At 40.8% G+C, this 24,724-nt stretch overlaps 1 protein-coding gene and 1 long non-coding RNA gene across 3 annotated transcripts; one reads left to right on the top strand and one right to left on the bottom strand.

Annotated features, from left to right (window-relative positions):
- Window positions 1–6,859: 6,859 nt before the first annotated feature.
- On the top strand, window positions 6,860–23,990 carry LOC120728966. The gene is made up of 3 exons (XR_005694832.1): window positions 6,860–6,972; window positions 7,366–7,374; window positions 23,980–23,990. It is a non-coding gene; the product is annotated as an uncharacterized LOC120728966 (long non-coding RNA).
- Window positions 8,609–15,450, bottom strand: ankrd49 (ankyrin repeat domain 49). Of its 2 annotated transcripts, none has more exons than XM_040024238.1 (3): window positions 15,266–15,450; window positions 12,742–12,963; window positions 8,609–9,190 (listed from the first exon to the last, which is right to left on the bottom strand). In XM_040024238.1, exons 2-3 carry the CDS (start codon window positions 12,952–12,954, stop codon window positions 8,714–8,716), a joined length of 690 nt encoding a protein of 229 aa, XP_039880172.1. In that variant the 5' UTR covers window positions 12,955–12,963; window positions 15,266–15,450; the 3' UTR covers window positions 8,609–8,713. The 2 variants fall into 2 exon arrangements, with proteins under 2 accessions (XP_039880172.1, XP_039880171.1); XM_040024237.1 differs by having other exon boundaries at window positions 12,742–12,960; window positions 15,266–15,449.
- Window positions 23,991–24,724: the final 734 nt, after the last annotated feature.

The following is a 24,724-nucleotide window of genomic DNA, read 5'->3' as shown; positions in this document are numbered from 1 at the left end:
AATAGTTGAATGCCTTGGACACGTAATGAAAACCTCATATTTCACGAAAACTTAAGCGTGATCACCATAATGTAAGAAATTTGTGGCTGAGTCAGAGCACACATGGGTTCGTGCAGATAAAGGCACAATGATGAAGGTTTCTGCCAGACAAATGCATCAGATTAAGAGAGCAGCTGCTAAAAGGCCATAACAAAGCAGCAAACACATATTTGAAGCTGCTGATACCTCTGGAGCCCTGCGAACATCAAGGTGTAGGATCCTCCAGAGACTTGCAGTTGTGCATAAACCTTATATTTGGCCACCCCTAACCAAGGCTCACAAGCAGAAACGGCTGCAGTGGGCCCAGAACTACATGAAGACTAATTTTCAAACAGTCTTGTTCACTGATGAGTGCAATGCAATCCCTGGATGGTCCAGATGGATGCAGTGGTGGATGGTTGGTGGATGGCCACCATGTCTCAACAGGGCTGCAACGTCAGCAAGGACGTGGTGGAGTCATGTTTTGAGCCGGAATCACGGGGAGAGAGCTCGTTGGCCTCTTTTGGGTCCCTGAAGGTGTGAAAATGACCTCTGCAAAGTATGTGGAGTTTCTGACTGACCACTTTCCATGGTAGAAAGAGAAGAACTGTGCCTCTGCAACAAAACCATCTTCATGTAAGACAATGCACCATCTTATGCTACAGCGAACACCTCTGCATCATTGGCTGCTATCGGCATAAAAGGAGAGAAACTCATGGTGTGGTCCCCATTCTTCCCTGACCTCAATCCTATTGAGAACCTTTGGAGCATCCTCAAACAAAAAAATAAGAGGGTGGGAGGCAGTTCACATCCAAACAGCAGCTCTGGGAGGCTATTCTGACATCCTGCAAAGACATTCAAGAAGAAACTTTCCAAAAACTCACAAGTTCCATGGATGCAAGAATTGTAAAACTGCTATCAAATAAGGGGTCCTATGTTAATATGTAACTTGACCTGTTAAGATGTTTTTGATTAAATAGCTTTTGATTTCAGTAAAATTGATCTACTAATGCTGCAAATTCAACAAATGACCATTTTCAATTCTCTACTATCTATAAAATGTTTTGAAACTCTGTGCGTAATAATTTAGAACAGTGCATTTTAAGTTTATTATTTTTGAAAAACATACTTTTTCATTGGCAGTTTTGTTGAGTAACATTTGAGTTATACTCTAATGGTTGATGACTCGAAAATTATGCTGACTGTCATTTGAATCGACTATTTAGGAAAATCAGAGAAAAACATCATTTGCATAACAATTTGGAACGCAGTGTACATGTTATGTAGTGGAATATAAATTCACGAGGGGAGGAGGGCAGAGCAGAGTGCCTCCAGCAGAATAGGCTAGATGCATAACTAACTGGTACAGCTCTAAGTACACTGTACCAAAAATGAAAGTTTGACATCTAATGTTAAATGTAGAGAACTGAGAGCTGGTTCCAAAAGAGAGGAGCCCGACAGGTGAAAGTGGGGAACCTCTAAGATCTTAGTGGTCTGCTGGGATAATATGATGAGGTCTTTAGAATTAATTTGTGGCTTTTACAGGGAACCAATGAAGGTGAGACGTGAGAAGCACAGGTATATATTTCAGGGCAGATGAAGAGGTCATGTCCCTCTGATGTTTCCAAGCAGAAAAATGTGAGGGTCTTTTTCTCCCAGCAAAATTTGATTATGAGTAACAAGTGCATCCAATCACTTTTATGGTAAACATAATTATCCCCACCACATACACACAGTGTTGTGAGTTCAGTCACCTGCTGCACAGGCACCCCGCCCACACACACACACACACACACACACACACACACAGATTTATAACTAATAAGGTGCCAGAGGAGAAAAGGGAGTAATGACAATGTGTAATGACATTTTCTCAAAAAAGCTTAAAAACAAGAAAGGCGTCTATTAAGTTTAGTTTGTTAACAAATCTGTAGATACCCACTGCCTGGGCATGTTTTTAGTGAGCCTCAGTGACATAGCTGAGATGAACACGATCCTGAAAATGATCCAAAACCACAGATGTGTGTTTCAACACATCTGAGCATTCAACATGCGCAGCTGGTGCATTAAAATAAATGAATTTATCATTCACATAAACAAGGAGGCTACTTCCCAAAAAGACACAAATCTCCTGTGTGGACTGAGGCAAACAAAAAAGAGGAGAGAAGAGTGAATCATATCTGTATGAGTGTTGACTCATCAGAGATAATAGTACATTCAAAAATAATATGAGCTGAGAATAACAATTTGAAATCAATGCAAAATGCCCGGGATGCACCTGGCATTATGTTTCAACAGTGTTGACTCATTATCATTATGTGGTGTCTTATTTTGTGTTTTCTTTGCATCAATGAAGACATATCCAGCATAAATTTACGCAGAAAGAGATACAAATTGATGCATTAGGGGAGGAGGGTTAGGTAAGTATTATGATGACACAGTATAACACTGAAGTTATATTTTCAAAATAATTCCCTTTTTTCTGAAAAAAGAAAAAAAGTCCAAGCATAACCAAAAAAAAGAGTCCAGTGGTTATACCATGCTGGGTTAAATATACATTTTTCCAGTTTTGCACTTTGGAGACAGTGCAGGCCACACTCTTTAATGTGCTTCTTTCCAATGGTGAACCATCAGCTACAAGCATGTTCATTTAATTGAGGTGTTAATGAAGTCCAAGTTGCTTTGATAGTATTACAGTCTGGCGGTGGCAGACTGTATTAATTGTGAAGAGTGGACCCAAAATGCAGACACTAAGGAACTTGGACCAGAACTTGAGTATTAACAAAAAGCGAGCCGTTTAATAAGACTGGTAAAAAAAGTACAAAGAAAGTTTACTTCAGGTTGCCTTGCCCTAACTTCAACCTAAACTGGGAGAACTAAATAAACAACAAGAAAAACCTAGACATGAAACCTGGAAACATGACATGGAAACCTTGGCGTGAACAACAGACGACCTGACAAGGAATGAACAGAAACACACAGACTAAATACACACAAGGGTGATTAGGGGGAAGTGGAAACACATGAGGAAACAGCTGGCACTGGTCTGACATAACGAGACAAAGGAAGCAAAGCTGACTACACTGACATAGGACACAGACCTTCAAAATAAAACAGGAAACATGAGACACAGACAAGACAATATAACCTTGACAACATAAGACACGCAGCATGAAACACATAAAGGGCAAAAGGAGACTAAAACACAGGGGTAGAAGACACAAGGGGAATCTAAATAAACAAATGAGCTTAGATAACCTAATGAACTAAAAAAATAAACCATAAACATCAAAATAAACTAAAACTCAAAACGCTGGGTCAACAGACCCAGGAACGTGACAGATAGCAACCTTTAGCTCGTCTGTACTTTGAGTCGGGTGTATCTCCTTTTCTGCTTAACAAAACTGCATACATATGTTGTGGGTTTTAGGTCAGGTGAGTTAACTGGCACAGTAATAACATGGTCATCAAATCTTTAGTTTGGGCTCTGTGCAGAGGTGATAGGTGCTGCTGGAAAAGGAAATCAGCATCTCCATAAACCCTATAATCAGATGGCAGCATGAAGTGCTCCTAAATCTCCTGGTAGATGCTGTGTTGAGTTTGGATTTGATAAAACACAATGGACCAACGACCGCAAACAGAAGCAGTTGACATGCCAACCCAAATCATTACAGACTGCAGAAACATCACACTGGACTTCAAACACATTGGGTTTAGAGTCTCTCCACACCTCACACTCCAGGAACTTGATTTCCTGATGGTAAATGGTAAATGGCCTGTATTTGTATAGCGCTTTTCTAGTCCCTAAGGACCCCAAAGCGCTTTACACAACCAGTCATCCACCCATTCACACACACATTCACACACTGGTGATGGCAAGCTACATTGTAGCCACAGCCACCCTGGGGCGCACTGACAGAGGCGAGGCTGCCGGACACTGGCGCCACTGGGCCCGCTGACCACCACCAGTAGGCAACGGGTGAAGTGTCTTGCCCAAGGACACAATAACCGAGACAATGCGAGATGTCGCAAAAGTTGAATTCCAACAATGGCGGCAGCTACTTAGTTGTAATATTACTCTTTCTGGGTCAAAAAAAAAACACTTTTAAGATATTTTGAGGCGTGAATGTAGTTGTGTAAACGTCAGATACCTGCTCGGTTTACAAGACATCACATATTTGCAAAAGTGCTCCGACGTTTTCGGAGATCTGACACCCACCATCTCGAAGCTAACGGGAGGTCGAGACCTACTACAGCCAGGAGGAACACCGCTTTCCCGGCACATCGTGCCTCGACCTCCCAGTCGGCTTCGAGCTGGCGGCCTCCGAAGAATGCAGCTAAAACTTTTGCAAGATCCCGAGTTTGTTTTGCGAGATCTCGCAAAAGTCCGTCTTAATTTTTTTTTTCTCCCATGTCCCCTGCGGGGCTCCGTAGATAAGAATATGGATCTAGTAAAATTATATTCTGTGCTTTCTTGAACTGGGCAGCACGGTGGTGCGGGGGTTGCCTCACCACCACAAGGTTCTGGGTTTGAATCATTCATCTGGCCTGAACCTTTCTGTGTGGCGTTTGCATAGTCTGTCCCAGTAGTCTGGAATATGAGCGGTTGTCTGTCTTTCTGTGTTGGACCTGGGACAGTCTGGCAACAGGGTGTACTGTGGCTTTTGCCCTCTGATAGCTAGGATAGGATCCAGCCCCTAGCCACAACCCTAATAAGCGAAAGTAGATGGATTTTTTTCTTGAATTCATATACATATTAAATGTATAATATGCTACTGTATAAGCTGCTGTTTCTTGTCTATATACAAGAAACTACTGACAGCTGAGGACCAAAAAAGTGTTTGTGTTGTTTAAAGTTTTGTACATTCTGCACAGAGCCCTTGAACAGAAATATCCTCCAATCAGCGAGAAAACTGCACTCTGCTATTCAGACCGCGCAGCCCATCAGAATGCAGTCCTTCAAAAACACCCAATATGCTGTTGTAAACGGTGCCTTAATAAAAAGCTTGGCCCAACCAGGAGAGAGACAGAGACATGAATATTGTGTTAAAATGCTCACAACCAACATGCAACAGAGAATTTTTGCTGCTGTGAATTCACAGTATTATAGTTCTGTGACTCATAAATACATCCATATCTCATGACTAAGAAGGACATTGTTGGCACTTACAAAAGGAAGCCGCAACAAACCTAAAGTCTAATCACACCTCCTCCCTGGTTTTCCCAGTTTGGCAGTGCCTCAGTCAGATTCCTTTTGAAATTCTCTTCTGAGTCTTTTCGTGGCATTGAGAGTTAAAGTGGTGGGTTTGTCCCACAGAGCAGATCAGTTGTTCAAAGGCGTCAAAGCAGCCAAGGAGTGTGATAAAAACCGGATGATGTGTCTGCTTCTGCTATTGTATTTTGTACTCGTGATGCTTTTTAACTCCTGACACAAGAATTTGGTGTCAGCACAGATACTCAGTGATAGCTGACAGCTTAAGTCTGTATTGGTTTTTTAACCTTTCTCACAGCTTTGTTATGGTCGTATGTGGTTTAAAAGGAACCCTGACAAGTTACTCTAAATATGTTACAAATTATCTCCACTACATAAAAACATACTTGAGAATAACTAATTTTTTTTTGTTATTCATTAAATCTTTGTTGTTTAAAATTATTTTGGAGCCGTGGGAGCGGCCATGTTTTTTCCGCACACAATGCATTCTGGGACGATGACATGTGGTTGTCGGCAGTATAGGCGCTTTCGTTCAGCTAACCTGTTTTGTTTTTTTATGGTGTAGCATTGTGATCTGCTATATAAGTTAATTGGTATTAATTAACTTGTCTATTAGTGACCTAGTTACAACTTGGTAGACCAGTGCTATACTGGTCATGGAGACTAACAAGGGCTGCCCAAAGAACTGGATTAAGACATACGGCTTCAAAGTTTTGGTGCATTGTGTTGCATGGAATATCTGTAAAAATAACGATATTGTAATTTCACTGTATAATAAAAATTAGAATTCTATTAATGTTTTTATCATGCTGTTATGTGATACCATGGATAGCTGCTGCCATAAAATTGAGCTCTTTACAACAAACGCTCTCAGTCGCCGTTGCCATTGGCAGGCAGCAGCCCCATAGACACCAGTAGTTTTCCCTCACTCTCGCATCCTCGTGTGACAGATTGTTTTCATCTTCATCTAAACTAAGTACTGGTTGACTATTTTCATCCTCTCTCTCGGTTTGTTCTGGTTCAAACTGTGATGCGGTGCAACCGTATGATGTCACTACCTAGAGTGCATTGAGAAGTAAATAACAATGGCGGCCTACTTGTAAATCGGTTATATATAAAATGTGCTTAAAAGGAAAACATTTGGCGTATTTTAATACCACATATATATATTATTGAAAGCACATACATATTTTAACACAAACATGTCTTAATAGCCGGGGTTCCTTTTAATGGTCATTGCCTGAGAAAAAGCATGCAGAGAAGATGATCTGTAAAACCTTGTCACACAAAGTAAGAAGCTATTATTAAAAACTTTAATATTTAGCAGTAACTGAAAAGAAAAATATTCTAGTTGCGATCTATGTTGCACACAGCATGTTTAAACTACTTTAACTGTTGATGCCAGAGGTCAGAGCATAACCAGACTGCTTTGAGCTGACAGGAAGGCCAACAGTAAATCAAATATTAACTCAATGGGAACTCAAAAGTTAAACTCACTTTAACTAGACAGCACCAAATCACAATAACAGTCGCTCAGTTTTATCTGTGTCACGGCCCATGGCTCGGCATCCAGGGAGCCGTGGGAGGCTACGGTGGCCACACCCTTGGGCTTGGCCGCCTCCAAACCACCTACGTCTCATCTGAGGCAATCACCGGAGGACTACTTCAGCCAGCTCTGACGGCTTCTCTTCGCCAGTCCGTAAGTCTCCTCCCAGTGTGACCAGCATTCGGCGTGGAAGCCTGTGGCCTCCCTCCCTCCCTCCCTCCCTAGGATTCCCTTCACGGGCACCTCTCCCCTCCAAGCTCCACGGTCCTGCTCTACCTGTAAGCCTCGGCAACTTATGAAGTCCAGCTGTTCATTTCTTGACAACCTGCGTGCTGTTAACTGTGTCTCCCCTTTCTGTTGCAGTTTCCCCACGGTCCCGATTACGCTCCTCCTGGGCTCCACGCTCCTCGTTTCCCTCCGTGGCATGAGCCTTAGTTTTTCGTTTCCTTAGCGTTGTTAAAAGATTCTTCAGTTCAATAAAAACTTGTACATAGTTCTGAGCTGCGGTGTGCTGAGTCTTCTTTGGGGTCCTGTTACCTGAACACTCTGTGTTCTGTGACAATCTGGATTTACAAGCTGGAAATTAGAGGTCATCCAGGTCTTTATGTCTTTAAGATGTTCCTGCAGTTTAACTAATTGGTGTGTGTTACCTGACTTCCGACTTCATAGATAAACCTGGGTATCATCTGCAAACCAATAAAAATGCATGCTAATGATATTGCCTAAGGCAGGGGTCCCCTATCCCAGTCCCTGCAGGTTTTAGATCTCACCCTGGGTCAACACACCTGAATCACATGATCAGTTCATTACCAGGCCTCTGGAGAACTGCAAGACATGTTGAGAAGGTAATTTATCCATTTAAATCAGCTGTGATGGATCAAGGCCACATCTAAAACTTGCAGGGACACCGGCCCTCGTGGACTGGGATTGGGGACCCCTGGCCTAAGGGATCCATATATAATGTCAGCAGAATCCTAGAACACTGTGGACTTCCCATTTACATTAACACATTGGGGTTTATTAGATATGATTCAAATCACAGCAGTGCAGTATCTATGGCATGCTCTAATTTCTATAATAAAATATTCTCAACAGTATCAAACACTGCACTGAGGTTTAGCCATACAAGCACAGACATAAATCCACTGTCAGAGGCCAAAAGAAGATCAGTATGAATATTCACTAATAAGCATAAGTTACAACCAAGTTATGCAGAAAAGCATCTCTTAAAACATGTCAAACCTTAAAGCAGATGGGCTATAGCAGCAGAAGACCAACCTGGATGCCATCTCTGTCAGCTAAGAACAGGAAATTGAGGCTACACAACAAGTTCACTATAACTGGACAATAGAAAATAAAAAAAACATTGCCTGATCTGATAAGTCTCATCCATCCTACCTTTAATCAGTGTTTCAGGCTAGTAGTGGTGTTGTAATGGTGTGGGTTATATTTACTTGGCACATTTTGGGCACCATAGTACCAAGTGAGCATCGTTTGAGTGCCAGAGCCTACTCGAGCAACAAATAAAGTGGCTAATGAGTGTAAAAGTTAGGCCCTACACAAATCCAAAGAAAACCTTTCAAGGTTGAAAAAGACTTTTAGTTAATAGGTAGTTACTAAAATAACTACTCGTATATAATGCTTTGAATTTCTAATATCTAAATGTCACTGAACAATTGGCACTCAGAAACACAGCTTGAATCTTATCACAGCATCTTTTCAGCTCCTCAGAAATCCTGCAATTTCAGGTTTAAGGCAGACCTTTTTTTAACCTGTGGTCTATTGCAGAATAAAAGAGAAGAAACTTTCAGTCTAATTGTAAAGAAGATGAATTGGAGATTTGACATTCACGTTTATTATGTTGCTTCAAAAGGAAACCTGACCATGAGCAAGACATCAATACTAATGTGAAAGCCTGCGTGGGCCTGTGCTTTTGTTCATGAGATGGGCACCACATTCACATAGTCTTCCACCATCTCAAACATAAAGTGATGGGGCCCACTACGTCGAGCCACCTCTCCGGCAGTCTCCCCGCTGCTGCTGCGGAGCCCCGGCTTCAGGTGGCGCTGAGAGAGCAGCAGCTCTAAGGTGTGTCTGGAGTCTGTTTTTGAGAAGCTTGTGTATGAAGCAGCGAGATGTAATGGTGTGAGTCCACCGTTGGTCTGGGCGTTCAGTTCCGCTCCGTGCTGCAGGAGACAATTCGCCACAGAAACGCGGCTCCAGCGGCAAGCGCTGTGAAGGGGAGTCCAGCCGTCGATGGTGCGGGGGTTGACCTTAGAGCCGCCGGCAAGCAGAGCACAGACGACTTCGATGTGACCGCTGTATGCTGCACGGTGCAGGGGAGTGTAACCATCTTCATCACAGCAGTGCACCAGCAAAGGATCAGCAGCTAACAAACTGTGGACTGTGGCAAGCTGAAAGAAAACCACATAAAGTGATTGTAAGAAAACGTTTCATTTGAGCTGCTTTTTCTCAAATAAAACTTCATTTCTGCAACATTGATCACAAGGTCGGCTCCATTTGTGCTTCATGCAAACTTTAAATAGTCACATAAGCACCTTCATTTATTTTTTACTTTGCGGTAAAGGCACCAAAAGCTGTCAAAGGACCTCATGCAGCAGTTTGATTTTCAGACTTTCTGATACCTCTTCAGCAAAGCTTTGGTTTAACCAACAAACTGATACCAATAACGTAGGCCAACAAAGAAAAAAGGTCAAAAGGAACACTCTGCAAACACTTGTCAACTAGTCTCTGAGCAGTGGAGAAACTTTAATATAAACTGGAAACGTAGACTGTTCACCTTCAAAGTAAAGGTTATGCCTCACCACTGTAACTACAGACAGACAAAAGATTAATGTAGTTACTGTGATGTCACCAATTTTTAAACCTTAAGATAAGCATATTTGCAGTTGCCATTTTGATTTACTTCAGTTCCATTTAAGTGTTTTTTCACCGTATACCTCTTTTAACTACTGACTTCCAGCAACCGGTTGGCAATAAACAGTCTTTCCTTGCAGCCGGTGGTTATCAGGGAGTTACCAACCTCCTGCTATGCCTGAGTAACTGGGGCCCAAGTCCAACTGCTAAATACAGCGCAATGCACAAATTATGATTTAAAGACAGTAATGTCAGACTGAAAATCACCCTGCAGGAGGAAGAATTGCTGTTTAAATTATATTCACACATGCACTGTAGCCCCGGATCAGGCGTCAAAAGATCTTCTCCCTGCCAGCTTCCTTGTACAAAGTCAGTGCAAGGTCAAACTGAGAACACAGAAGGCAAAAGCTCTGGGAATTTACAGCAAATGAGTGGGTGCTGCGCATCCTGCCTCCTACATGCTCTACCCAGCTTCTTAGCTCCAAAGTTACCGTAAGCTGACTTTTTCCAGAGGTGAGAACAATGAGAACACATCTGATGAAGATCTCCTGCTGTGGGCTACATGTACAAACTCTGGACAGCTCCATGAAATTATTCTCCTGACATTATCAGGACTTACTGTCTGGAAACTGCTCAGCTGAATTCTTCTACTCACTTAATCAAGACAAAAATCAAGAAAATTTGTCATGACTCCAAATAACTTTGAATTATTTGGGAATTTATTCCACACACGAATCTTTTTCAATTATGGTTTGTTGAGGGGAAACTGCTGGATGTGACAGTGTTATAATGCAAATAATGAACTGTGATTAAATTAGGCTGACGCAAGTTTAATTATCTGCAAGTGTATATTGTTTTTCATTCAGCTTTTGTGCTTTGTCTTTTTCGGGAGTTCAGGCTGTATTAAATGCAGCTGTGTTTCTGTGCTGCTTCCTGCCTCATGGTGTAGAAAGTCATGAGATTTTTTATTCTTCGGTGGAACTTCCGCAATTCTTGACATTTAAATATTGAATTTACCACAAGTCTCAGACAGCAGGTTACTCATACAGCTATACTGGTGTATTAGTACCGGTATATAGTTCTATAATTTTTAATCTAGACTGTCACTTTGTAAACTCTGACTGTGTTTTGTTTTTATTTTTTATATAACTGGGGAAAAGGTATTGATGCCTTCTGAGTATTAAAATTTGAAATTCAAATATAATCACTGCTGCCTGTGAAATGTTTACAACTAATTCACGAGTTCTCATTTGTGGTTAGAGAGCCATGTGTAATTTTAACTAGAAGAAATAATCATTAAAAAAAACAAACAACATTCAAGACTATTTATTTACACTATTTAACCTTCTCAAGTGGAAACAAATTAAAGGATACCACAAACCATCCTGCGTGTCGTCAATGTCTCTGTGGGATTAGAACAAAAATCTGCCAAAATAAAGGATGCATATGATGAAACTGTGCTTTTATCTTTGTATTTATCCTTAAAGGTGAGGTGTAAAAATAAAGTGAATATACGAAGCTGATTAGTTTTGCCATTGCTCTACCCTCACACTTGGATGATGTCCAGCTTCAGCCAGTAGGAATTTTATGCAGTTACGGTTAGTTGCTGCTTAGATCTCGCAGCAGGCCAGAGATCTGTCGGGGGAAAATATTTGTTTGACAAACATTTGACTTTAATGCAGTGACTTTAATTTGTGTCCCTAAATGCTGTAATTATTATTTATTCAGCTCTGCTTCTATCCTGAGATGAAGACTCAAAGGTCATGACTGGTTTGAAATTCATAAAGCATCAGCTTATGCTGTGATTTTTTTCCCCAGTGTGTGCCCCCAGGACTTTAATTCAAACTTGAATAAATAGTGTCTAGTAATTGACCAAGAGGGATGCTTGGCTGAGAAATTGCAGTAAATAGACGTGGCAGTCAGTGTATCCTGAACTAAAATTTAGGGGAGACATCAGCAACAGCAAAGACCGGCGGCTCTATACCTTCAGTTTTCATTTCCCAGTGACCTTTAAAATAAAAAAGCTCATGCTTTAAAATAACATAGGTTTCCAGAGGCGTAGTTTTACTGTCAACAAATAGTCAGCAGCAGATGCTACATTGAATAACTCAGTATCTTACAGAGAAAACCAGTGACAAAGAAGGAAAAAGAACAGACTGATCCGCTCGCAGCTGCTGACTGCAAAGAGGAAGATGACGGGGAAGAGGGCAGGAGTGTGTGAGGGGGAAGCAAAGTGCTGCTTTTAAGATGACAGCAAAGGGAAAAATGTATTTTTGTGGTATTATGTTGAGACCACTGAAAGCTGCTGTCGCCATTTTCACGACAGGAAAAAGTCATTTGCAGAAGAAGCTGTACTGCGACAGCCGTTTAATCTCGGTACAATAATAGTGTTAACTCGTTTCCTGGTCACTTCTGAGACTGCAGCGTATTTAGGTGAACTTTGTATAAGTTTGGTGTCTTTAGTTAAGTAAAGGTCATCTACAGAGAGTTGGGATCAAAACGGGTAAAATTCATCTTAAACTACCAAAAAAAAAAAACCTACAGTAGTTGACAAAAGTGAGCTAAACTGCAGCAGCACAAGATGTTCATGTTGATAGATGGTTAAAAAAACTGGATGCCCAAAGGATGAAAATCAAACCATGTTTCAGTTTAAAGGACCTGAATGACTGATGATACCGTTTGTGCTGCAACAGATGGAAGAAAAACTCAAAGTTTAACTATTCAGGCTACAATATAAACGAGGATATTATCTCCTTCCTTTGGGTTCTACTGTAGTTCACGTGGTGAAGGAAGGAAATGAGAAGCAAAACAACTAAACTTTTCTTTTCCTTTCTTTTTTTTTTTTTTAAAACGCTGCAAAAACGAAGATGAAGCCAGAAGGGAATTGGTACTAGTTGGCACCAGGAAAAACTGGCACTTTGTTTCAATAGATTCACACTTCAAATTAGCTCACTGTAAAACAAGGATGGAAAACATTTTCCCCCATACATAATATCATTTTCACAAATTTCCTTGAAATAATAATAATAATGATATTATTTTAAAGCTCTACCGCTCACCCCTAATCTGAAAACAAAACTGGACTTACGCGATTGTTTTCCGCCGCCCACAGAATGAGCTCGTTGGGTTCATCTTTGAGAGCTTCCTCCTTTTCCAGATACCACTCCTCACTGTGCTCCCTCTCCTCTGGCTCTTCTTCATCGTCCTTGCTTCCGGTCCACACGCTGCCAGACCCTCGGGGGATCAGGTGTCCGTGTGTGTCGAGAAGCTCGAGCTGGTTAAAATCTTCTGGAAACTCCATCAGTCGCTGCTTTGGACAGAGAAGACACGTCAGAGTTATTAGTTTGTTTCTCGTGTTAAGGTTGAAGTAGACACAAACACCAGTGAGCCACCCAAAGAACCAATTAATTTCTACCTAGTGTTTGTGTAAGATATGATCTACCAGATCTTTAAAATGTAAGTGTGCAACGACATAAAGCCTAGTGGCTCATTTATTTCCCCCAGTTCTTTATAGACCGCATTGGATAAAAAATGTCCAGCATCATTAGGATTACAGAAACATATCCAGCTGCCGGGCTCGGGCTACCTCACTGCTGACAAACAGTCATTATAGAAGAATCTGGCATGCACAGATGGTTTCATAATTATTTTTGGTCTGTTGCTTCTTAAATTTGATATTCGCACCTTTAAGAGTAGACAAACAATAAGCCATCACATCTGTTGTTCCCGTCAGATTCTTTCTTAGCTGCGGCACTGACACAATGAGGGAATTAATGAGTAGAAAAATAATTAAAACCTATTTTGGTAACTGGAAAATGTCAAATATAGACCTTTCAAGTTTCTCAAATGTGAGCTGTCATTCCATTATTCCTAGTTTGCAATATCAGAATGGTTAATTGACTGGCAGACTTTACAATAGAAACCATTTTATCGTCATTTTTGTTATGATCAGACATTCTCGCATCACGTTTTTAGCTATTTTTTTTTTTCCTTTCTCCCTTTTATGTCAGTCTAAATTAAATCTCTCGGGTAGGACAAAGCTGACTAATCTCAGTGGTTAAAAAAATAATTAACTGAAAAATTACTGAAAGGGAAGTGATGAAAATTATAATTGTATCAAAGTAAAAACAATGTTTAATTTTACAAGGTGTGAATCGAAAAACTTTAAGTGATTGCTGCTTATTAAAATAGGGTTAGGACAATAAATCGGATGAGTTTGGGTGACTCAGGATGTTAGAGCACAACCCTGGTTTGACAGTGCAACTGTTGTGGGTGGACTCTCAGTGCAGAATACTGTAAATGTCAGAACAAAAACAAACATGCTCCTGTTCAGGGGGCTTATCTTCAGGCTTTGATGTTGGGAACTCATCCTGGGAAACTTCTGTTTGGTCACCCGGTTGTAGCGTGAGGCTGCGCTCTCATCATTAGTGACACTCAGGATTGAAGAGAGTGAAAGGGATTTCCAGAAAACTGCACTGGAAACGGTCCAGAGGTGCAGAGAAAGGTGACTTTAAGAGGCATCAGGTGTGTTTTTTTTGACTAGGTCACTCCAAACATTTTTGTTTTGGAGCCGTTAAGAAGTGGACTGCAAATCTTTTTCCTGCTGCAGGACTCAAATGTGTTCAAGCTTCAGGGCATGAATGTCAGACATTCCCCTTCAGAATTTTCTGGTAGAAAGCAGAATTCATGGTTGCATCAGTTACGACAAGTCATCCTGATCCTGAAGCCGCAAAGCAGCCCCAGACCATTACACTACCACCACCATGCTTGACTGTTGCTACGATGCTCTTTTTATGAAACCTTTGACTCAGTCCATGGGATATTTTCCCAAAAGTCTAAGGCATCATCAAGATGTTTTTGGGCGAATGTGAGACAAGTCGTCGTGTTCCTTTTGGTCAGCAGTGGTTTTTGCCTGTTTGTTGTTTTGCAACCTCCTGGATAAGTCGTTGATGTGTTCTTGGAGGAATTTTGGTAAGCTGGCCACTCCTGGAAAAGTTCAGTGGTGAGGCTTTAAGTGATTGCATTTCTAGACAGTGCCTCTCACAGCAGTTTGCTGGAGTCCAAAACCTTGGAAATATCTGTGTAATAATTTATAATTTTTTATAACTTTTGCCCTTAATAAACGAAATCACCACTTACATACTGCATTTTGTATTTACTCGGGTTACCTTTGTATAGTATTAAAATTTGCTCATCGTTTCACTTGACTGTAGATGCTAAAGGAAAAAAAGCCTTGTTAACCTGACTCATGTGCATTAAAAATTTATTATCTTCATCAATGCTTCTTCAGCATTAAGTCTTTATTCATGCTCAAATGTAAAGCAAAATAATGTAGGGTTTAGAACTGGAGCTGTAATGCAAGTCAATGAAAATAAAACATCTTTAAGGGGTCCTAAATGACCTGACAACGACCCTATTCCTTGAGAAATGTTCACTTAAAAATGAACATGACAACTTTATTAGGAGACCTCCAAAGGTTGATTCTGTTCATCTGGACGGAGCGTTTTCAGTGGGAGAAACGTTTCGTCACTCATCCAAGTGACTATGAGTGAAACAAAGGCGTTAGATTAATTTTATAAGCAGTTCACGACATTTAAATCACACTTACACACCTGAAACTGTTCCGCCAGATGCCGTTGTGATCGTAGGCTGTTCAAACCGTTGTTGACATTCCGCACCGTGACGTATGGTAGCCGTGTTTTGACGTCCACTATCTGTGAAGCAACTCTCTTCAAACACCGCTCACAGACACGAGTGTAACTGCTCTAACTGCCAGCATAGAAAAGCAAAGCGAAGTACGTTTCACCTCGTCCACACAAAAACACGCTGCAGTGAAGACAAGCGGGATATGTAGTTCTTCGCCTAGTAAGCGCCAAGCAGACACGCCATTGAAAGACTCCATTACCCACAAACGCTCGCGGAGGGTTACTTCTTCTTTTATTCGACATCTGGTAGTGAAACTGCTGCTTCCGTCTGGCAGAACAATTGGTGCCGGTGTTATAAATACAGATTTATTAAACAGTTAGTAGTGAACACGGAGGAAGTGTTGAACATACCGATATCGATACTTTTAAACTTAAAAAGGTAGCTAATGTAGGGGAGAGCAGTGTGCCATGGTTTATGAGATGAATTATGATTAGTTTGCAAATTCTGATCACTAAATCACTGTGAGTTTTAGTTTTCACAATAATTTGCTAATAAAAACAAACCTGCTTTTGATTTATTTTGAAAATATATTTTATGGCAGTCAACTAAAAAAAAAAATTTTTTTTAACACAATTTAGTGGGCTACATACCAAACTTAGAGGATAGAAATAAAGTATTGATTCAGTTGTGCTGGCACTGACCTGTTACCAATACCAGCATTTGTATAGTGTAGAGTGATCGGATTGAGCCGCCTGACATCTTTGTGTTTTTTTAAAAGGAGTGAGACGTTCTGGTAATCTTTTAAAGTGATCTTGAACAATAGTTCTCCAGGCTTTCTGAAGGCCTTTGGAAGTTTTTCTTTGGACACTGGCTGCTTTTTCCACTCATTTTCAGTCCAGTCCTTGTACGTGAACTTTTTCATAGGAGTGTTTTAACACGGACCTGTGAACCATTCAAACATAAAAATGCACCTGATTAAAGGGGCGAACTGGTGTTGTGTCCATTAGCGGTTTTTGATACGGTTTGATACGGTTGCCTCGTGGGGGGCGGCATCACGGGCATCGGCAAAAAAATTTTTAAAAACAGAATGCTCGTAGCCTACTCATGCTGCCCCGACGTCATGCCAGCGCATATTGGGAATGGCATAGGCACTGATTGGTTTTCTATCGCCCATTTGCTGGGAGTAAGGGCGCCCTCCGTTTGCGAGGTGCGCCTGCTGCTTGCGGCACAGGGAGGAGAGGTCGGGGCAGCGGGGGATTCTCTGGCTGGCTGGAGCGGCATCTAATAACCAACTCGCAAAATAAAACAAAATAAAAACAAACCAACAAACACGAAAACACCAGACATTATGACATGTCAACACAGCTGGAAAGCAAAAATATAAAAGACTTCTTTTCCACCCTGTTAAAGATTTTCTGAGGGCATTTGCACCGAGAGTCGTGAATCAATCAGATGGCTCGACAGCAAGATAATAGAAATAGGCCTGGGCTCTAATTAGTCAACAGAGTGAGTGCATTAGCAACACTCAGGATGGCATCACCCTGGAATTTTTTTAGACATGAAAATCAAACAAACAAGAAACCTCAGAGTGACGGGTACAAAATATGTGGTTTGCAACACTGCAGGTATTGGTAAGTAGGGGAGACCGGGGATAGTTGTAACATTTTTGACATTTCTGTCTGTAAATTGGAGCTCGTTTAAGGTAGTGGATTCAAAATGTAATGCAAAGTATTTACATGTCTCAGCTATTAAATAGTGCAGCTATTTTCTCTGCAGCACAATTACCCATTGCATGGTATGGCCTCAAACACAAAGAGTGAAATGTTACAATTAACCCCATAGTCTGGGTTAGTTGTAACATATCCTGGGGTAAAATGTAACACAATGAAATAAGGGTACTAACAAAATATTAACATGTAATCTTTGTTTATTCAACACATGAATGCACTTAGAGCCATTCATGTAGCTGTGTGTGTGTGTGTGACAGAATGCAGAAATCTAGCTTTTGAACATATACCAACCCCCCCAAAAAAGACAAATTATGGAATTTTCTGCAACTGAATATTTCATTAATTTTGGTTGGTCTTCCTTGAGTTTGGCCTCATTGGCTCAGTGGGCATTATAACCTACAACTCTTGCACCAATTTTGAACATAACAATGAAGCTGAAAAAATGTAGTTGTTCACCAGCACCGCAATTCCATTACTTTTTACCATGGCTTACCTTGGTGTGGTTTGCAAAGTGCTTCAGAAAGATGAGGAAACCTGTTTCTTGCATCCATCCTGATTTATTTCCACTACTTCCTACTGGTCCATCTCTGACACAGTGGTCTGCATAATGTATGTGTGGGAACACAAACAGTGAAGTAATTGTGTTGCCAATGGCATTAACCGCATATACAAAAGCGACCAATGAACCTCTCTCTGCTGATGTCGTTGCCCCAACTTGTTTAATTTAAGTTAAAGTAATAGTATGGTAAGTTGTAACATCTGCATTATTGTTACAACTAACCCAGACTGTTGCTGTTACAACTGACCCAGACTCCTATAGCCATGAACTAGCTAACATTACAGCCAACGGCTAAAACACTAGCACTAAAGACCTACACAGAATATATCCCCATAGACATACAAATAACATAATTTAAGTTTGATGAGTTTAACTGCAAAGCAGATAATGCTATTAAACATTGAAATAAAGTAGAAAAACTTACTTTTTGGCATACAAATGACTTTTTTTCATGTTAAATTGTCTGTGTTTGACAAAATGTGCTGATTTTTCACATGTGATAGCAGAACTGAGTTGGGCATGCACAGGATGAGTCACATCATTTGAAACTTAGCCCTGATTGGAGAAATTGGAAGTGTTACAACTGACCCACGTTACAACTATCCCCGGTCTCCCCTACATCCACATGCAAAATACTGCATGTGTTTTTCATACTTTTTGCATATTGATCTAATCATGCAAAAAAGTGTGTGTGGGCAACTGTGCTGACAAATATGTTTTTGTACACACACATTTAAATGTTCATTGCTTTTTTATCTAGGGATTGAGAGTAACGTAGTTTCTATTCTCTGTATGTCCTGTACATGTGGCAGAATTGACAATAAAGTTGACTTTGACTTTGACTTTGACATATATATATACACACACACACACACACACACACACACACACACACACTTTGGGAACCTGCGTTATTGGTGATCTGGTGTTTGCTTGTGCTTCGGCTGGGAAACTTCCACAAAGCGCCGCAGCAGTAGAGGAGATGTCTTTGTGCAGCTGTAATGATGCTGCTGATCCCTTGTTAAAGCAGTATGTTACTGCTTGCCTCTGCTCAAAGCAGAGCCAGAGCAAAAACCCAGACGCTACTGTATGCATTATATGATGACAATGCGCCCTCTGTGCAGCACTTCAGAAATGAGATGTTTACTGACGTTACCCACCATCCTTCAGTTTGCTGAGAGGTCCCTGTAAACACAGGTGAGTCTGTATCCCTTCTCTTGTGACTCTAGTTGAAAATGAGAACTTTAAAAGTTAAAATGCCATTAATTGGGCAAAATAAAAAGAAATTCAACTCTTGATCCTTCCCTCTCACTGGTCCCTCTACCAGGTCTGGTATAAAGAGGAAATAAGCCATGTTTTTCAAAGGGTATCAAACATGGCAGATTCACTTCAGAAGGTTGTAAACTGTTGCGTTGCATTTCTGTTAGATAAAATTTGGTCAAGCTACACTTGAGAATCTTTTAGAACAGGTACAATAGCTGTTAGTGACTCACTGGTTGTTATTTATTCTCAGTTTTTTTTCTGGTTTTCAGGCAGAGGCAGAGTTTATATGTTTTACTCTGGATTTATGATAAGGAAGAGAAAATATTCTAAAACCTGTCTCTTATTCAAGGAGCCCAAGGCCACTGATTTTGGCCTTACAGTTTTATAGCTGTTACTGGGTAACATGTCAGGTGTATATGTCAGCAATGTTAGTCTATAAAGAGAGAAATCTCACATTCCCCTAATCCCAAATACAGCATGTATACAATAATGGCCTTCCTTTTCCATTGAGCAAGTTGCATTTGAGAATGTGAGCATCACATTTTTTAGCATTTTTGCTGAGAGAACCACAAGGCCAGTGCAATTAGTTAGCCAGGGAGATAAACAGTCCACTCTCGCCAAAACTCACCAGTTCTAACCAAAAACAGATGGATAGAGAAAAAACATGCATAATTTATTTTTGGGTGGGATGTCGCCAAAAGAGGATTTTAAAAATTCAGTTTGGCACTGTCATCTTGCTTTTTTTCATGCCGCAAGAGGAAGAAGCCCCTTAAAGATGTTGCTCGGCAGATTTAGTTGGCTTCGTGTAGAGCCAGGTTAGTCTTTCCCCGTGTTTGAAGTAAGACAACAGACGGTTGTTGCCACTTTATATTCAGTGTACATGTTATGGAACAGCTGTGTGCAGGCAGGAAAAGGACCCAAAGTGCAGACTCCAGAGACAGATATGAACTCAAAAAACAGCTTTAATGCTGAACTCAAAGTAACAAACTTCCAAAATACAAACATTAACGCAGGCAGGAAACCCCAAAACACACAGCATGGGTGAGGGTAGACAACAGTAGATCACAACACGGACACAGAGAAACACAAGGCTTAAATACACAGAGGGAGCAATCAGGGAATGGGTAACAGGAGGGAAACACAGCTGGGGCAAATCAGGCTTAACAAGACAAAGGAAGCAAAACCAGACGCATTTACATGAGACACGGACTTTCAAAGTAAAACAGGAAACATAACACAGAGACGCGAACTTGACAAGGGGATACAGCTGACAGGGGAGACAGAGCAACTAGAGAACACAGAGACATAAACCATAAGACAGAACTCTAACAAAGAAACCAAAGACTAGAAATGATAATAATATAATAAACTCAAAAGCCTTGGTCAACGACCCAGGCATCCTAACAGTACAAATGAGAAAGCAGGAGTGGTAGCCTTCTTCTCTTTGCCAGAAAATGCATACATTTACCAACACGTTTGAACTGTTATTTTACAAAAACAATGACAGATATTAAAATGGCTATCAGCAAAATTCCAACAAGAAAAAAGCCACTAAGTGAGTCTCTTTGGTCCTTTACTATGAAAGCTCTTCATATATAGATCAAGATGTGATGTTGCAAAGAACCTTTAAAGTAATCAGTAAAGTCTTACCAATGCTCACCTCGGTCCGGTTCACTAAAGCGTTTGATAATTCACTTCATTACCAGTGATAAATATCCAGAGAGTGAGCATCCTTGAGAGGTTCTCACTGTGGTGGAGCTCATGTAATAGTTTTCATTGCCTCTAGTCAGTCACTGTGGTGCACAGTCTTACTCTTACCATCCATTCATCCACCCATTTCTGCTGATCCTTTCAGGGTGGCTGGGAGCAGGCATAGGAGCCTATTCCTGCTGGGTGAGAAGCAGGCTACACCCTGCATAGGATGCCAGTGTGTTGCATAGCTGACACACAGAGACAGACAACCAATTACACATGCATTAATACACATTTGCAGTCATCAATTAACCTCATTCACTGGATTGGATGAGATTCACCTTGACTTCCTTCCTGGAAGATGTGCTCCAGAATTAGGGAATCAAACTCTTTATTTCCGCTGGGACGGTGGATGATGTGGGTCTTTTGGTTTAATCAGGTTGTGGCCTCAAGGATCTGAATCAGATACGACAACTGACACATGCAGCTGTGAAGCCATTGTTTTCTACCAGAAAAAGGCGGTGGCCCCAACTTTAAGTTTAATTTAAGTACCTTAAGTACCAGGAGACTGACAGACAGATTGATGCAGCATCTACAGTGATGTGGATGAAGTACTGTACTGATCTGTTGTGCTGAAGAGAGAGCTGAGCGTTATGTTGATCAGTAGAGCCAGTACTCTGCCACATCAAAAGGAGCCAGTTGAAGTGTTTTAGGTATGTTATGCTGTGAGGAAGCCCGGCGGCAGGCCCAGGATACGCTGGAGAGGATACATGTCTTGGCTGGCTTGGAGGTAGGCAGGGAGAGGGAAGACTGACTCTGTATAAGCTGTAGAAAATGGCTGGATGGAGTTAACCTAACACACATGTCTCTGGACTGTGGGAGGAAGCCTGAGTACTCTGAAATGCAAAGATGCTAGCAGGTGCATTCAAACTCAGGATCTTCCTACTGCGAGGCGACAGCTCTTACTTCCACACTACCACGCTTTTACCACTCTTAAAATATTACACATGCAAGCCATTTGCAGGCTCTCTTTGACCATCATCTTTGATTGAATGTTGATTGAATAAAAATGCTAAGAGCATAATGTTCAATATAAGTGGATAGTGAAAAAGAACATGCAAATGTTTTGCATAAATAAAAAAAAATGAATGATTGAATTAATAGTGAACATCTGGCCCCATGTCCTCCCATTTTCAACGCTTCCTTTTATCATCATTCATCACTTCCACATTAAGATAACAGATATTTGTGGGAATGAATGGACGTGTGAATGAATCTCACGCCACTACTGCTCTTGTATGATTTTTTTTTTTCACACAAATTATTACTTGTTCACTTGAAATATGACTCAAATGGTGGCTCATAATGCAAATGAATGACGAGTCTGTGACTCCTAAGTAAGCCTAAACACTGCAATGAATTTTATTATCCACATCATGTTCATATCTGAGACAATCATACCAGATTACAGCATAGCAGCTTTGCAGAGCTAATATTTTGCAGCATTTAACGATCAGGCAAACCTTTGAACTAGATGATCGCTTCTGCTTGATGATCAAAATACCTGCAGGCAGACGCTGTGTGGACTGGAAGAGTGGAGCTCAGTTTGCTGAGTGTGGGTTGTGATTGTATTCATTCGATATATATTTATAATGACCTTCCTTGAAACTTGGTTTGAATAACATTTCCTTGTGCCATTCACACTATCAGTAGAAAATCAAGAAAAATCCTTTCATGGTTCATTTAGTATTATAATATTAGAAGTACTTCAACGAGCTCTATAATTTTCTACGTTTTTTTTTCTACAAGAGACCCACCAGCCTGCTGGCTCATATTTATCCTTTCAAGGAGGGACTTTTGTTCTCTGTAATGCATGTGAAAATCATCACACCGCACAGCAAAACCTCCAAACACCAAAACGTTCCATATGCAGTGCAAACTGGTTTCCCAAAGCTTTATGTTGAGGAGTGTTAAAACAGCTTTTTAGCTTTTTACAGTCTGATTCTGTGATCATTAAATTTGGCCTAATAGTGAGGAGTTGCGAGACGGAGAGTGTTAATCAGGATTTTGCAATTGCTTTCCAAAACATTCTGCAGCCCATCTGCTTTCTACAAGGGCTGGTTCAAGCCTCTGGGGCCACGGGGCAGAAATGAATGCTGCAGGACCCCAGACACTGAACGAGATCAGCTATCTCTGGTTCTGCCGCATCGATTTAAATCCAATTTTTAAAACTATCCGTCCATTACTTTTATTTAAGTGCAGTGCTAATTACCAGGGGCACATGCTGAACTTGAGGCTCCCGCGTCTTGCAATCCATCTACCACATACAGGCTCAGAGTGAAGCCAATTTAATGCCTTGGTATCCTCTGTTCAAGACAAGCCAACTTCTTTTCATGGTAGAGGAATTTAGATAAGTGAAGCAACAGTTCAGCTCTTACTCTCCTGTATTTTTGATCATTAACGCGTGTCTTAGCCTTTCGTCTCTGACATCTGTTTGTGGCTTTTCTTACTGCTCTCGCCAGTGTTTCTCTCACTTTTCCCATCCTTTCAGCCTCCGACTCATCTGTACTGAGTGACATTTAAAAACACTGCAGCAGACACTGTAATTGCATGGAAGCAGACAGTCAGAACAGTTGTTGATTGAATAACATTAACAGTTTATTTATTTGATACTTTAATTTTAATCTATTTTTCTGAGAGTTTTTGCAGCACACTGAGCTTAACCAGTACAAATAAAACAAAACTGTTTGCATCTATAGTGTAAAAATCTGAGTCTTGTGAGCACTGGAATCTATTTATCACCTGTGTTACATGTGTTTGTCTTTTCCTTAATTTACATATATAATTTATGCTGGTATCCTATTTCTCCTCCCAGCAGTCCAAGCCTCTTCATGGCTGATTTCACTGCTATTATCGCTCTCAGCAGGGGACTGTGTTATTTGCTAATCTGAGACTGATACTACTTTATGAGCCCGGTATATTTGACTGCATATACAATGCTTATAAAAGGTATTCACCCCTTCAATGCTTTAATACATAAGATCATGGTCAAAACAATGGTCAAGCTTCTTTCATGTTGATAAAATAATGCCAGTTAATTAAAAGTATATATAGTAAAATAAACATTTGATCTTTAAAGTGACTGACCTAATTTATCAGAGGTCCAGCTGATTCCAGCAGTTGGGGAAATGGAGATCACCTGTGCATCTACCATGTATCAAGCGATTGTATAAAGGCACCTGTATCTGTAAGGTTCAGACTCTGGTTCATCAGCTGCTGCAAAAAGAAAACATAAAGGAACTCAGAAAACTCAGTCCTTGAAAGTTGGGAGTTGGCAACAAAATGATTTCCAACTCACTGGATATACCACAGAGTTCAGGTAAGTCCATCGTTAAGAAATGGAAGAAGTATGGCAGTTGTCTAAATTTGCCTAGAGCTGGTCATCCTCGCAAACAGAGTGACTGGGGAAGAAAAACACCAGTGACGGAGGCCACCAGGTGTCCACTCTGAAGGATTTAAAAGCTTCAGGGGCATAGATAGAAGAGACTGTACATACAACTACTGTTGCCTGGGTTCTTTCATCAATGAAAGCTGTATGAGTGAGTAGCAAAGAAGAAGCCACTGCTGAAAAAAGCTGCCATGAAATCTCACTTGGAACTCACCCAAAGCCATGTGGGTGACTCCAAGGTCAACTAGAAGATGGTTATTTGGTCTGATGAGACAATCTCCACATATCGCCACAAACACACCATCTCTACTGTGAAGCATGACGGTGGCAGCATCATCCTCTGGCCTTGCATCAGAGGAACAGGCCTTTGAAGGCTTGTAAACGTAGAGGGGATAATGAACTAAGAAAATTATCAGGAAAAGATTTATTTTCCAGCAAGGCAACGACCCCAAGCATACAGGAAACACCACACAGAAATGGTTCAGATGGGGCCAAGTCCAAGCCCAGATCTCAGTCCAATTGACAGTTTGTTTAACTACACATTTAATCTCTGTCTTAAGGAAAGATAAAGATGTGCAAGTTGAAGAGCATGTCTCAGTAGTTCAATGTGATAAATGCGTAAAACTATAGTAAAACTGGAGCCTATCCCAGTTATTATAGGGCGAGAGGTGGGATACACTTCTCTAAATTTCTGATTATGCTCAAAACTATCTGCACATTCAGAACATTTCAG

The sequence above is a fragment of the Simochromis diagramma genome, unplaced genomic scaffold (genome assembly GCF_900408965.1).
Source record: "Simochromis diagramma unplaced genomic scaffold, fSimDia1.1 OVJJ01000302.1, whole genome shotgun sequence".
NCBI lineage: Eukaryota > Metazoa > Chordata > Actinopteri > Cichliformes > Cichlidae > Simochromis > Simochromis diagramma.
The sequence above is the reverse complement of the archived record's forward strand: the minus strand, read 5'-3'. Positions and strand labels throughout refer to the sequence as shown.

Excerpts from the sequence above, each read along its gene's own strand:
- ankrd49 (XM_040024238.1), bottom strand. The coding sequence starts at position 12,954 with ATGGAGTTTCCAGAAGATTTTAACCAGCTCGAGCTTCTCGACACACAC. Across the intron at positions 9,191-12,741 it reads GGGCGGCGGAAAACAATCGC|CTTGCCACAGTCCACAGTTT; the intron begins GTAAGTCCAGTT and ends GTTTTCTTTCAG.